General features: G+C 34.7%; 1 protein-coding gene across 1 annotated transcript; it reads right to left on the reverse strand.

The window, feature by feature from the left end:
• Positions 1-3,790: 3,790 nt before the first annotated feature.
• Prp38 (pre-mRNA processing factor 38) lies at positions 3,791-7,929 on the reverse strand. The gene has a single exon (XM_069826009.1). The coding sequence runs from the start codon at positions 7,905-7,907 to the stop codon at positions 6,900-6,902; it is 1,008 nt and encodes a 335-aa protein (XP_069682110.1). The 5' UTR covers positions 7,908-7,929; the 3' UTR covers positions 3,791-6,899.
• Positions 7,930-13,048: the final 5,119 nt, after the last annotated feature.

The raw sequence follows: 13,048 nt of genomic DNA on the forward strand, positions 1-13,048 counted from the left end.
GTCATTTTTAAAATAGACGAAGTCTAAAATTTCTCATATTGTCATCTGGAAAAACAAATAAAAACATACGTAAATGCAGAAACATGCCCGATTTTCAAGTAAAGAAGCAATTTAGTAAGTTCTATTATTGGTGTACGATGTACAGTACGTGCCCATTTCAATGTGCAGCCTGGGTGTCGGCAAAACTATTAAGAAAGTCATCAATACACGAAAAGGTTCGGTACGTTGATCCTCTGTTATGAATTCGGGTGGTCCCTGACTGGGTTACAGGCGCGGCATCAGATATGCAGGGAAACGCCACGTTCATAGTGCTGTAAATCCCTCTTTTGTTGTTGAGAGTAGAGTGGGAAGTGGGTAGATAGGTAGGGTAAGAAATTTATAAAATATTAGTACTGGGAGAAAAAGTGAAAGGCGATTGCCATATGTAATTTCCAAAGTCTGAGATTGTCAGATATAATGTGATACGCAATTCGTTTACATTTTATTTTTTCTTCTGTGTTTGAGAAACGCTGATTTAACCCATTTTGCTTCTTGCTTCCCAGTAAAGTTCAGAAAAGTCTTTATTTTGCTGTGTTTCCTTGCTCAGTGCAGTGCATGTGAATAGGTGTTCTCTTCCCATAGATGAACCTGGTAAGTTGCATGAGGAGGATTCTTCAGTATTAAGGATTCCAATTTTGCAGAGATGTGCTGCAAGGCACTCATGACCGGTGTTTAATCTGAAGGTGGCAATAGCTTCTTGTCTTGGTTTTAAGCTATATGTTTTCTAAAGTTTGTTGATATCTGCCCATTTTTTCCCTTGTGATTGTTGATCAATTTTATGGAGTATTTCTGCTTCTGATTTGGTTTTAATTTTGATGCCTAATGTGTGTGTACTCAAAACTTTGTTTTGTCTATGCAGTTTTGTGCCTTTTCTTTTTGCTATCTTCTCCAGAAGTACAAAGGCAATTTGAGCCACAATTCCTTGTTGTTGATGTTCAAATTCATTCAACTGTTCATCGTTTAGTAGCAGAGTGACCATACATATCGTTTTCACTGGGACAGTCTCTTTTTTATACATTGTCCCGCCCATCACGTCAGTTTCCCTTTTTGTCCCATTTTCCAAATGTTTTTGCAATTTGAACATTTACAACATTCTAATAGCATGTGCAGTGACGGTGCTGGGGGGGGGGGGGGTGAGGGAGAGTGCCTGCCCAACAAAAAGTTTTCCTGCCCACTCTTTCGTCCACCCGAATAGAATAATTAATACATTTCAAATTTAATAAATCTTGCAGAAAGTACTAACAGTAGCCTATTATTTATTAGTTTCTAAGTCATGTATTTATTAATTATTCAATGTACCGGTATTCATGTTTCTGCTTTGATACTGCGTATAATCCTAGATCATATATGTAACAGATAACTCATTGCTATGTTAAAATCGGCAGCACTTTGAAGAGAACAACTGCCAGGATCGCCACCCGTCCGCCGTAAACGAACATGAGATGGCAGTACAGTCGCTAATGCAATTCAAATGGGAATTATGACGTGACTCCTTATGTAACAACTAGATGACAGCGTAGTAAACCTGATAAAAGTTGTTAACGTCAAAGCCTATAAGGCCAACTTATGTTACATATATGATCTAGGGTATAATTAATGACAATAGCTTAGTAGAATTTATCAAACAAGTGTCTGGCTTTAATTTAACATTCTGCCATTATATTCTAATAGTGTAGTAACTTATAGTATTGTAGTAAGTGCAATTTTAGTTGTGGACAGGGTTGCCAGACGTTCTGGATTTCCCAGGATTGCTCTGGATTTTAATGGTGTGTCCCCTGTTCTGGATTGAGTTATATTTGTCCCAGAATGTAAACAATTTGGAAAAATACAGTTTTTGCTCATTTCTATAAAATTACTTTTAAAATTCCTTATTCATTTTTCAAGACCCTGTCCAACCTACATTCAACGTCATTAATGCTGTCTGATGCCTCCTATCTGGTTGTATTGAAATAAAAATGATAATGCTATAGTAGGCTACTGTAAATATTTTGTAATAAAATAGATATTGACGTAAATTAAAGTATAATATAGGCCTAAGCCTAAATCTAATTACATATTTTCTGTCCTCTTTTTTCGAACAATGTCTTCCATTTTGAAGCTTTGTGTCCTCTATTTTATCGATGTGAATCTGGTCACCCTAGTCATTGTCATCATCACAATAATCCTCTACAACACTTCATCAACATGATAATCACCAGCCAGATATTTTCTTGCATTACATAAAATAAAGCAACTTAATATAACAGAAGGAACATCCGAAAGTCTCACTAGGACACCACAGTTAAAGCTAATGAACCATATCTTCAACTGTCCAAAACAGTGCTCTATGGTACACCATTCTGAAGTCAAAAGTTTGTTGTAAGCTCGTTCTTGTGGTGTTGGAGGATTTCTGTATGGAGTCATTAACCATGGGGCTAGTCCATAACCTTTATCAGCAAGTACAACATCGTTTGTACTACACTGCATTTTAATATTTATGGAGAGAAATCCCTTTTGATTAACATATAATCTTCAACTGACAGTTTTCAAATCCTGGCATGGGTGCACTCGAGTCATGATTTGTTGCAAATTTTATTCAGGGATGAGCTTTGTCTGTTACCTTATCCTTTACAAATTTCACAGTTTTGGAAACCGCTCTGATGCACACCAACATCTTTATCAATGCCTATCTGAAAACCAGGATCTGAGAATTATCTTAAAAATACGCTAATTTTTTCCTGTACGAAACCTATAGTCTTTTAAATCGCTTTCTGATCATTGCATTCTTGCTTTATGTCTTTTCTTTTTTTGTAAACGTGCATGAATGCAGATGCAGCCATATCTACTTGCAGCAAACCTTTTACAAACATAAAGAATCCACACATGAGGCATGCTACAATTTTTCTTAGTAAACACTATGGAGAAAAAGTAATTACTAAGGTTTATGCATACATTTCTTAGCTATTACGCATCTTAGTAAATGTTAAGCTCTGTGTTGTCATTGTACTTTTTCTAAGAGTAATAGCATTTACTAAGCAACTTTATGCATACATTTCAGTAATTAGCAAGATTTTGTCTACAGTACAATTACTACATTTTTATACATACCACCCACTATGTTTACTTTGTTTATATAGAACAGTTTTAGACTGACATAGTTGAAGACAATGTGTTTATATAAGATAATTTTAAAAGTAAATTAATTTAATTGGTACCAGTATCTCAAGCCTTGCTCCAGCCTGCCTCAAGATAGGGGCACACTGGAACAGACTTTAGCAATATTTTTTTTTTATTTTATAAAATTTAGCTAAATTTAACACACAATAACAAATTATTCATACAAGATCACAATATAATGATATATTATGCTCAGAAAAATTCGATTTTTAATATTTAAAAAAATAAAGTGAATAAAAAATATGTTTCAAGATGTTCCCCTTCTCCTACCCTTTGCAATAATAGTTTGTAACAGACATAGAAGAAAACACTTGAAATCTGTGGTATGAAATAACAATAAATAAAGTATCTATACATCTATACCACAAGCAAAAAGGTGAAAGGAAGCTTCTCGAGTGTCTACATGTTAGAACAATACTATTACTCTCAGGAAGGTTACATTCTGTCATAACAATTCAATGCCGAAAGTCTTTGTTTAATCTGGTACTTATTTCGTTGCATAATAAATTCATGGTTATTTAGGGGTCTTCACCTCTTAAGGGTTATCCAACGAGTCATGAAGTTTTTCAATATACAGTATTAAAACTAATTTATTAAACTTTTACAAAATGCTTTATTACTTCAAATAGTATGTCACAGCAGACTTTGTAAATTTACAAATTATTTCATACAAATTGTGTCTAACAGTAATCAAAAATATTCTCTAAAGATAAAAACAGGTATTTATTTCTAAATGAAAATATTAATCACATTTACTTACTAAGCAAGAAGAGAACTAATATTAAATTTAAAGATTAGTTTCTCCCGCTGATTATGAGTGAATACAGTGCTTGTCAGAAGACACCTAGCATCCCAAACGTTTCGTGTATATAAACACCTCATGTACTCACTTTTGTCTCAATTTCATTAATATTTGTAGTCATTATTCGTGACAAATTTCACCTATATTATAATTGTTTCAGTAATACAAGCTTGCTAACTAACTACAACCTGAAATGCAAAGCTACCATATAGCAAAATTATAAGTGTTTATACTTTCAAGTGTAATTTATTTTTTCCACTTCTATTGCCGTAAGTATGCTGTTATTAGTTTGTTTACAGGAAGTAAATGGATTTTACCGCGGTAATATTAGTTGTTATTGATGACGGGATGTACAGTGTGGGATTCACCTCACCAGCCCTGACCAGAGGGGAACAACATAGGGAAAGCTGGTAGTGGGGATGTAATGGAACTAATAAGAAGTGGTGACAAGCTGTCTGACCATTCAGCTACTGCATGGGTTAATACAGATATACTGATTTGCTAATTTTTTTATGAGGCTTGTACTGTAGACATTATCGTTCCGGAAGCTGGTGAATAGGGGCGTAGTTTCAAGTAGCTTTGGAATGAGTAACATTTGATGCATTCCTTTTGCAGTCTTCATAGGACCAGTGAGGTGAATCCCATATAATAAGTCACATTACTTCCCTAGGGAAGTAAGTAAAAATGTTTTGTTCAACAGTCACATAGCAACAAATAAAAAATACTCGAAAGTCAACGATCTTCTGAACAGTTTTGGTAATAAATTATGTAAAATGAATAAATATATTTTATTACGTAAAATGTGGGAGTGGAAAAAGCATCAGACTATATGCCATTCGTGAGTTAAGTAGAAATTGCTAGTCTCAGACTACTTAATTGCATTGTCCTCGACTACTACTTAACTGCCCTTAATACATACCTAACTGTAAGTATGGTATTTATGTTCTCTGAATACAAGGGCTGACAATATACTGAAACATGTGGTAGAATAATAATGTTAGGACAAAAAACAGGAATTTAATAATTCCATTGTTAATGAAAATTAATAACTAGAGCCCGGAATTTTAGGTGCTAAAAGTTAAGGATGACACTGAGTGTAGATGAATGGATGTAGTGCCAGTGAGGAAGGTTTTAAGCCTAGTTCACAGGAGTCTGATATTAATAATAGACAACAGAGTCACAAGGACTCGGTAATGTATCTTTTAAACCGTGCGCTAATCTGTAAGTGGTAGTTAAGAGGATTAGAGACCTTTAACGGTACCGTAAGGAAAATACTGAATGACAAGAATGATGTGTCAAAGAAATGGGGGCATGGCTTCTATTTTATAAACTATACTGAGGAACAATATTAACTTTTAGCACCTAAACTTCTGGGCTCTATTAATAACGCTTTTGAATGAACTAAATAAACTTTTATTGTGAATTCTGATGTATTCTCTTCCCTAATCATATAGCAATTAAACTGATTAATTTCCATTATAGAAACTAGACGAGTGATAACTCTAATCTTATAATTATTGAAATATTTGATACACGAACAAACTTTCAGTAAAGGTTGGCCGGTATTATGTTCAGTGCAGAGTAGTCGCTATACAGACGAGGTTACTCCTTTCATTTCAGTGATGCAACACAATACAAATTGACAATATGTCACAAGGTTCTGAAGGTAGTAAGGATATTTAATCTTAATCGCATTACTGACACAACTAAAGGAGAAGACTGAAGTACGGTTTCAAGATGTAGCTAAATTTGAAAAGAGTTTCAAGTGTTCGCAACCTTATTATCAGTGGATTAACACGATGTTCAAAATTAACAATCAGAAGTAACTGATTTGCAAAATGATACTGAATTAAGAGATCAGTTTCAAAGCAGACTGCGTAGTAAATTGCACTTATATTCACATTTTCGCAGAGAAAGTTTTCTCAGACTGCACAGACACATTATTCCAAACGAACAAAATAAAGCAATAAATATTGTATCTTAGGAATAAAGTTTCTTCAAATTAAGAAGCATTATTATAATTATCTTGATTTCAAAGCCTACAGAATTGTTTAACTATTGAATAAAATGTTAATATGTGTTAATTGTAATGTCTTTCAAGGGTACAGTCTGATTTTCAACATTACACATTACTCCATGCTGGTTATTCTATTGCAAAACTGTTATAATTTTCAAAATTTCAAACATCAGAAAATACGGACTATGTAAAAATTAATTTCTGCTAAAAGCATATATACTATTTGTGCACAGAAAATGCAAATTATTAGTTATCAACTGCGCACTTGAGTCGAGCACGTCACTGTCACAGATTCGTATAGGCTATGCAAGGTGTATAAGCGGAGTACGAAGGGAACCACCTCAGTGCTACTTTAGCCCAGACTTCTTTCAAAAACGCAATGAAAATATCAGGTTGATTTACATTTGAATTAAATGAATTAAATTTAGTTCAGTGTAGTTTAGCCTAGTATCTTGTAGGCTATAGAGTACATTAATACAATAATTACAGGATAAATTATTAAACTTTCTATGTAGACTGTATAGCACCACCTGATTGAAATTCGCTTCGTTGGTATATAGCCCAATCAAGTTGTTTTGTTACATTTACAGAGCAGTGAAAGAGTTGTAATATGTTCACAGTCTTGTAAAACATTGTTGAAAGTTATTTAACTTTGTGTAACTGTTGAAACTGATTGTATTATCAACAGTTTTGTGTAAAAAAAAAATCACTGGCACACGTATTCTGGATGCTTCTAAAATAACAACAAATACATGTAAAATCTCAGTTCTCATCTCGATTAGTAAGCAAGACACAATAAATACTATAGTTTTATAATTTCTTTCCACACTTTAGTCTGTGTACAAATTATCAGTTCAGTACATTGATTCTGAATTTCGCCTTATATTACATATCACGATGCCTCGGTCTTCCCCTGTCTGGCTCTCTTATTCTTTCTTGGTCCCTCATTCTGTCTTGATCCCTCGACCTTTCCTGCTCTCTGTCTCTACGACGAGTATCCCTCTCCTGGTCACCTCCGCGATTAGTTCGTGGGTGATCCCTATCTCGATGAGCTGGTCTACCGGCTGGTGATTTGGAACGATGTCTCCTCTCTCTGCTTCTACTCCTACGAACCTTTTTCTCTCTTTCTTGGCGATTTCTTTCTCGGTCCCTACTTCGTCTTCTTTCACGATCTCTATTTCTTTCACGCGAAGCGCTCCTTCGACGTGATGGAGATGTTCGACGGCCTTTTTCTTCTCGACCGCGAGGCCAATGTGTTTCCACAGCTACCGGCACTTCCACAGGCTTCACAATTTCTTCTTCATCCCCAGAGGATTCAATACCCTCATCAAGATCGTCCTCCAGAGCAGAGATTTTGGGTTCAAGTTCGTTGTTTTCCTCCAAAACATGCCGCTTTTGTATTCTTGGTAAAATGACATCGCACAGCCTTTCTTCACGCAAAAGCTCATCTATAAATTCGTCCATGTGTATGAGCTCAAACTGACCTTGCCGGTTCTGCCTTCGAAGTTTTCTACTGTCGTTAAACAACGGTTCCAAATACTTGTAACAGTCCAATGATGTACCCACAAGCCGCATATAAATTGCACCCAAAGCACGGACGTATTTGAATTCTTCATTCTTTATAAACTCAACAATTATATCTTTTTCAGGTTGAATTTGCAACATTTTCAACACTAAACACAGAAAAGGTGTCGGTTTTATGTTACCTCCGTAAACACCACCAATAAACCTCAGTTCCATAGCCTTATCGACCAATAACTCGGCACTTAAGGCAAAACATTCTTCTTTCCAGTACTTGCAGTCATAGATTCTAGATCTTATTATTTTCTCAATCAAATATTGTGGATTTGTGCCGCGAACAGACTTAGCGTCCTTCACCGTGCGGTTCGCCATATTTAAAAACACAGCCTTCTATTTGCTATTGTCAACAAACTTTCGACTTCTCGTTTATGACTGTTCTTTTAGAATGAAAACATATATCATAGCATAACCCGTAAACGTCAAAGCTTTAATCGTCCAACACAGATAGCAGCACAGACAGTTCTGGAGGTAGCGCCATCTAACGGCAAAGTTTATAAATATTATTAATGCCGATTCTTTATTAAATCCTAAGCCATTTACGGTATTTCGATCGGGTAACTAAAGCGCTTTCAGAATAAGTCGGAGCTAGTTCACTCCGGTCCGTGATTATGGAGATTTGTTGGGATGTCACAGTGGAACCGGAACCGGGCTTGCCCAACACCAGTTATAAATCGGGAGTACACGGGGGATCGAACCCGGGTACACAGGATTATAAGTCCAGCGCTCTAGTCGCGTGACTACAGACCACCGTGGTAGCTTTTAATGTATGAAGTTAGTTGTGATACTCCATATCAGAATCTACCTAATGCAACGGCAAAATAATAAAAATGCATGTTTTCAAGTTCGCTAGAGACGCACGTGTTTTCGCTTAGTAATGTAACAAGTCTTTCTACAGTGTTATTAATCGATGAAGAGAAAATATTTTGCTCAAACTGGAGCAAACATAGCTTACACGTATTAATTTCAAGATTGGATTTATTTTTTAAATTTATTTATTTAATTCACAAACATAGTTTACGCGTAGTCATTTCAACATTGGGTTTATTTATTTATTTATTTACTTATTTATTCATTTATATACAAAATAAAACAAGGAAAATTTTAAGAAATTCATTATTGCATATTTCGACGTTACAACAACAGCTGCTACCGGTAAAAATGAACTGTGGCGGTTCTTTAGGTTAAATGCCTTTGTGCGAGATCGTGCGTATTTGCTTGCTTTCCGCACAAAACCAATACGCGGTAAGTGTGAAATACCACATTCAGTATTCCCAACGTAACACACAACAATTTCCCTATTCTTACCGCTTAAGCGTCATATTCATTTTACTGCTTTAGGCTTTTAACATATTATTTTTAAAGACGTTCAATATAGTAATAATCAGGGAAAGGATTTATATGTAAATACATATTTACTTATAAAGCTAATATAATTTATATTTTGCATTATCTTTATGTTTCACAATGTGTAGGGTTGAAAAATCCTACTTTTATTTTCCATATTTTTCCATATTTTAGAGTTTAGTACATATTTTCGTTAATTTCCATATATTTTCCATATTTCATATAAAACAGTCCATATTATATTAGGTTTAACAATAAAACAAAACAAAATTCCATTAACTTTTAAAAATACATTTCAACAATAGAGATTTAAACACATGTTCAGTAATCCCTTTAACATCAGAGTTATTTGAAAATTAGCAGTCCTATCAACAATGGGAAAGTAAGTTACAAAACTGTATTAATTTAATTTAAAATTTTTAACAGACTTCAGTTGTGCAGCTCAACAGTTAAATGCCAGTCAGAGTACACATAGGTTCAGTTTTGTAAATCATACTATAAAGACGGTAAATATGCCAAAAGTACGTCATTCAGTCAATTTAAAATCAAAACTAACAAGTTACATTTCAGAATTTAAAGAAGATGGTTTATCAACTGACAATAAAATATTATTTTGTAATTTGTGTCAGTGTGCAGTATCATCTACACAAAAGTTCCTGGTGCAACAACACATTACAACTAGTAAACATCAGGCCAACAAACAACTAAATTCCAAGCAGAGACAATTGTTTTTAACACAACCAACAACATCGAATGTAAGATCTGAGTTTAACATCGACCTGTGCCGTTCTCTCATCTCTGCTGATATTCCTCTCTACAAACTAAAGAATAAGGTCTTCAGGGAATTCCTTGAAAAATATACTCAACATACAATCCCGGATGAGTCAACACTTAGGAAGACGTATGCTCCATCCATCTACGATGAGACAATACAGAAGATAAGAGATGAAATTAAAGATAGTTCAATTTGGGTTTCCATTGATGAGACTCCCGACAAAGAAGGTAGACTTGTTGGTAATGTAGTTATCGGTTTGTTAAGTGAACAATATTCTGAACGAATTCTTTTACATTGTGATGTTCTAGAAAAGTGCAATAACAAAACTATAGTTAAACTGTTCAACGAAGCTATGGGTATCCTGTGGCCAAAGGGTATTATGTACGATAATGTGTTATTCTTTATTAGCGATGCTGCCCCTTATATGGTCAAAGCTGGACAAGCATTATCTGTTGTATATCCTAAATTGACTCATTTTACTTGTGTGGCGCATGCATTTCATCGTGTGGCAGAAGTGGTCAGAGACAATTTCCCTAAAGTAGATTTGTTGATTTCATCAGTGAAAAAAGTATTTCTCAAAGCTCCCAGTAGAGTTAACGTGTTGAAAGAAATGTACCCTGAAATTCCATTGCCACCAAAGCCAATTTTAACTAGATGGGGTACATGGCTAGAAGCAGTTGAATATTATGCCGAACATATAGACTCTATTAACAATGTTCTCCTTGCATTGGACTCTGAAGATGCAGTCTCAATTGATACTGCGAAAACAGTTACCTGTGACATAAGTGTGAAGAATGACTTAGCTCACATTCAGCATACATTTTCATGCATCATAAAAACGCTCAAAAGTCTCCAAAATAGGCACCTTTCACTATCTGAAAGTTTTGAAATTATAAATAGTACTGTGGAACAACTGAATCGTGGTAGAGGTAAAGTTGCAGATGCAGTAAGAGCTAAGGTGGACACTGTACTTTCAAAAAACCCTGGATATGAAGAACTACAAAAGGTTGTTGCTGTGATGAGTGGTGAATCAACAGTGAAGATTAACTTGGACTTATCCCCAGCAGACATTGTGAAATTGAATTATGTACCAGTTACTTCTTGTGACGTCGAACGCTCTTTTAGTCAGTATAAATCTATCCTCAGAGACAATAGAAGAAGATTCACTTTTCAGCACTTGAAAGAAATGTTTGTAACCTATTGTTATGGTAACAGACAATAAAAATTGTGTTTTGTTGAAACTACATTGGAAGATAAGGTACGTCCATTATATTTTTTGTTTAGTTTGATTAAAATGTACCAATATTTAACGTACATAGTCATTTTTTTATAATTTTAAGTCCATATTTAATTCCATATTTTGGTAAAAATCCATATTTAATTCCATATTTTGGTAAAAATAACTACATATATATTTACATATTTCATATATTTTTAGTCCATATAAATCCGTTCCCTGGTAATAATTATAAATTGGAAACTTACCACTGCAATTTCACCTAAATTGCACTGTTAATTATTGTTTTTAAATATTTGCAAAAATTAAGTAAACTCTAGAACAAATGCTGCCATCTATAGTGCTAATGCTTCAAATTCGACGGAAAATGGAAAATCAATATTCATGCAAAAAAGTTTCACAATAGAAAAAACTGGTGGTGGTGCTCCAGTGACTCTGAATAACTGCACAAATGTGACAATTAATTTTAATGTGCAGAAATAAATCATTTTGTTATAATTTCAATGTATAGAAATAAATAATTTTCTTAAAGTATTAAAATGAAAAATAAATCATTACATAACATTACTGTTTGTTTTAAGTTCGCATTTATAGACTGGGGGGGGGGAAGATAGATGTATATCACGGCCTGCTGCAGTATAGTAAACACAGAAAACATTTTATAGGAACAATGTTGACGATAGATATATTTGTTTTCCAAAGTTGCCGTCATTGAACAGAAACCAAGATGGAGATTTCATTGCAACTAATTAGAAATTCCTCTTTCAGGTATGTAATAAACGATCTTCGCGCAAAATAATGTACGATACACGAGCGCTATGTTTGTTTTCATGTTCTCGGAAATTAAAAAAGCTCAACTACGTTTTGCTTTTTCAATCTTTTCCTCGAACATGAAAACGTCAACATACCGCTCTTGTAACGCATATTACTATTATAACTCTCTTCACGTTCGTGTTAAAGATTTTATATTTTTAGGCAAATTCAGTAATACAAAGTGTAGGGATCTAAGTGTATAAAAGTCATGAAATTTATGTAGCCTAAGCTAATGGCAGGTGCATTCATATGCATCATTGACCCATGAGTTGTCTTACTTCCCAGTATCGGTCGCATTCTCATTAAATAAATAAAGGCGCTGACATAAATCCCGTGCAATTTGCGAAGCTTTAAAAACGCTTAGGGTAAGTGGGAGTAAAGACCCGCACGGGGCAAAGATCCGATTAGTATTTTTTTGGTGAATAAGGCACGACGTTATACAAATATGGCTTTCAGGTAAAACTGTAAAGCTGACTTGAATAATTTCAAGAGAAAAATTGTTCCAAGGCCGCGTATCGAACCCGGGACCTTTGGCTGACCGCGCCAACGCTCTACAGACTGAGCCACTCAGGATACCCGGTCCTGGAACAATTTTTCCCTTGAAAATTATTCAAGGCACGATGTTAGTACCACTGTCTCACTAGCAGGAAGATATTATGGCGGTGGATCACTGAACGCTTAGTTTTTGTTCTCCGTCAAAGAACTATTAAACCAGTGGTCCTCAGCACTCGCTGAAATGGGTGAAGGGTAAGAAGTATATCGTAATATGCACCGTCGTGCAGAAGGGAGAGACAGAAATCATACCCGCCACGGATGCACGCTACTGTAATATCTTATTCGCGAGTAAAAGACGCTAGCCCGAGGATGCACTTGCTGATGACCGCTGTATTAAACCATGAGGTGATATTGTATTTTACATATTTTGATCTAATATTTGCACTTGATATTCTAGCTGATACTCTGCTTATAATAATAGTTTAGGAAAACACTCATTAGTCTACATACTCCAAACAATTGATAAAAATGCCTATGATGCTCATTGGTTTTAACTTATTTTGGATATGAAAAATTGTTCTAACGGATGTGTTGAGGCAAAGCTCCCAATATGTTGTGGGGTAAGAATCTGTATGCGGAACTTTGCCCCATAATTTTAATATTAGGCCTAGAACTGCAATTCTTTTTTTTCGTTTATTTGGAGCATAGTATTTTTACATTGCTCAGTTAATTAAAGAATTTTTCTTTTAGTTTTTACAAAGTATACATTTATTATGATTAATTTATATT

Source organism: Periplaneta americana, chromosome 5, assembly GCF_040183065.1.
Source record: "Periplaneta americana isolate PAMFEO1 chromosome 5, P.americana_PAMFEO1_priV1, whole genome shotgun sequence".
NCBI lineage: Eukaryota > Metazoa > Arthropoda > Insecta > Blattodea > Blattidae > Periplaneta > Periplaneta americana.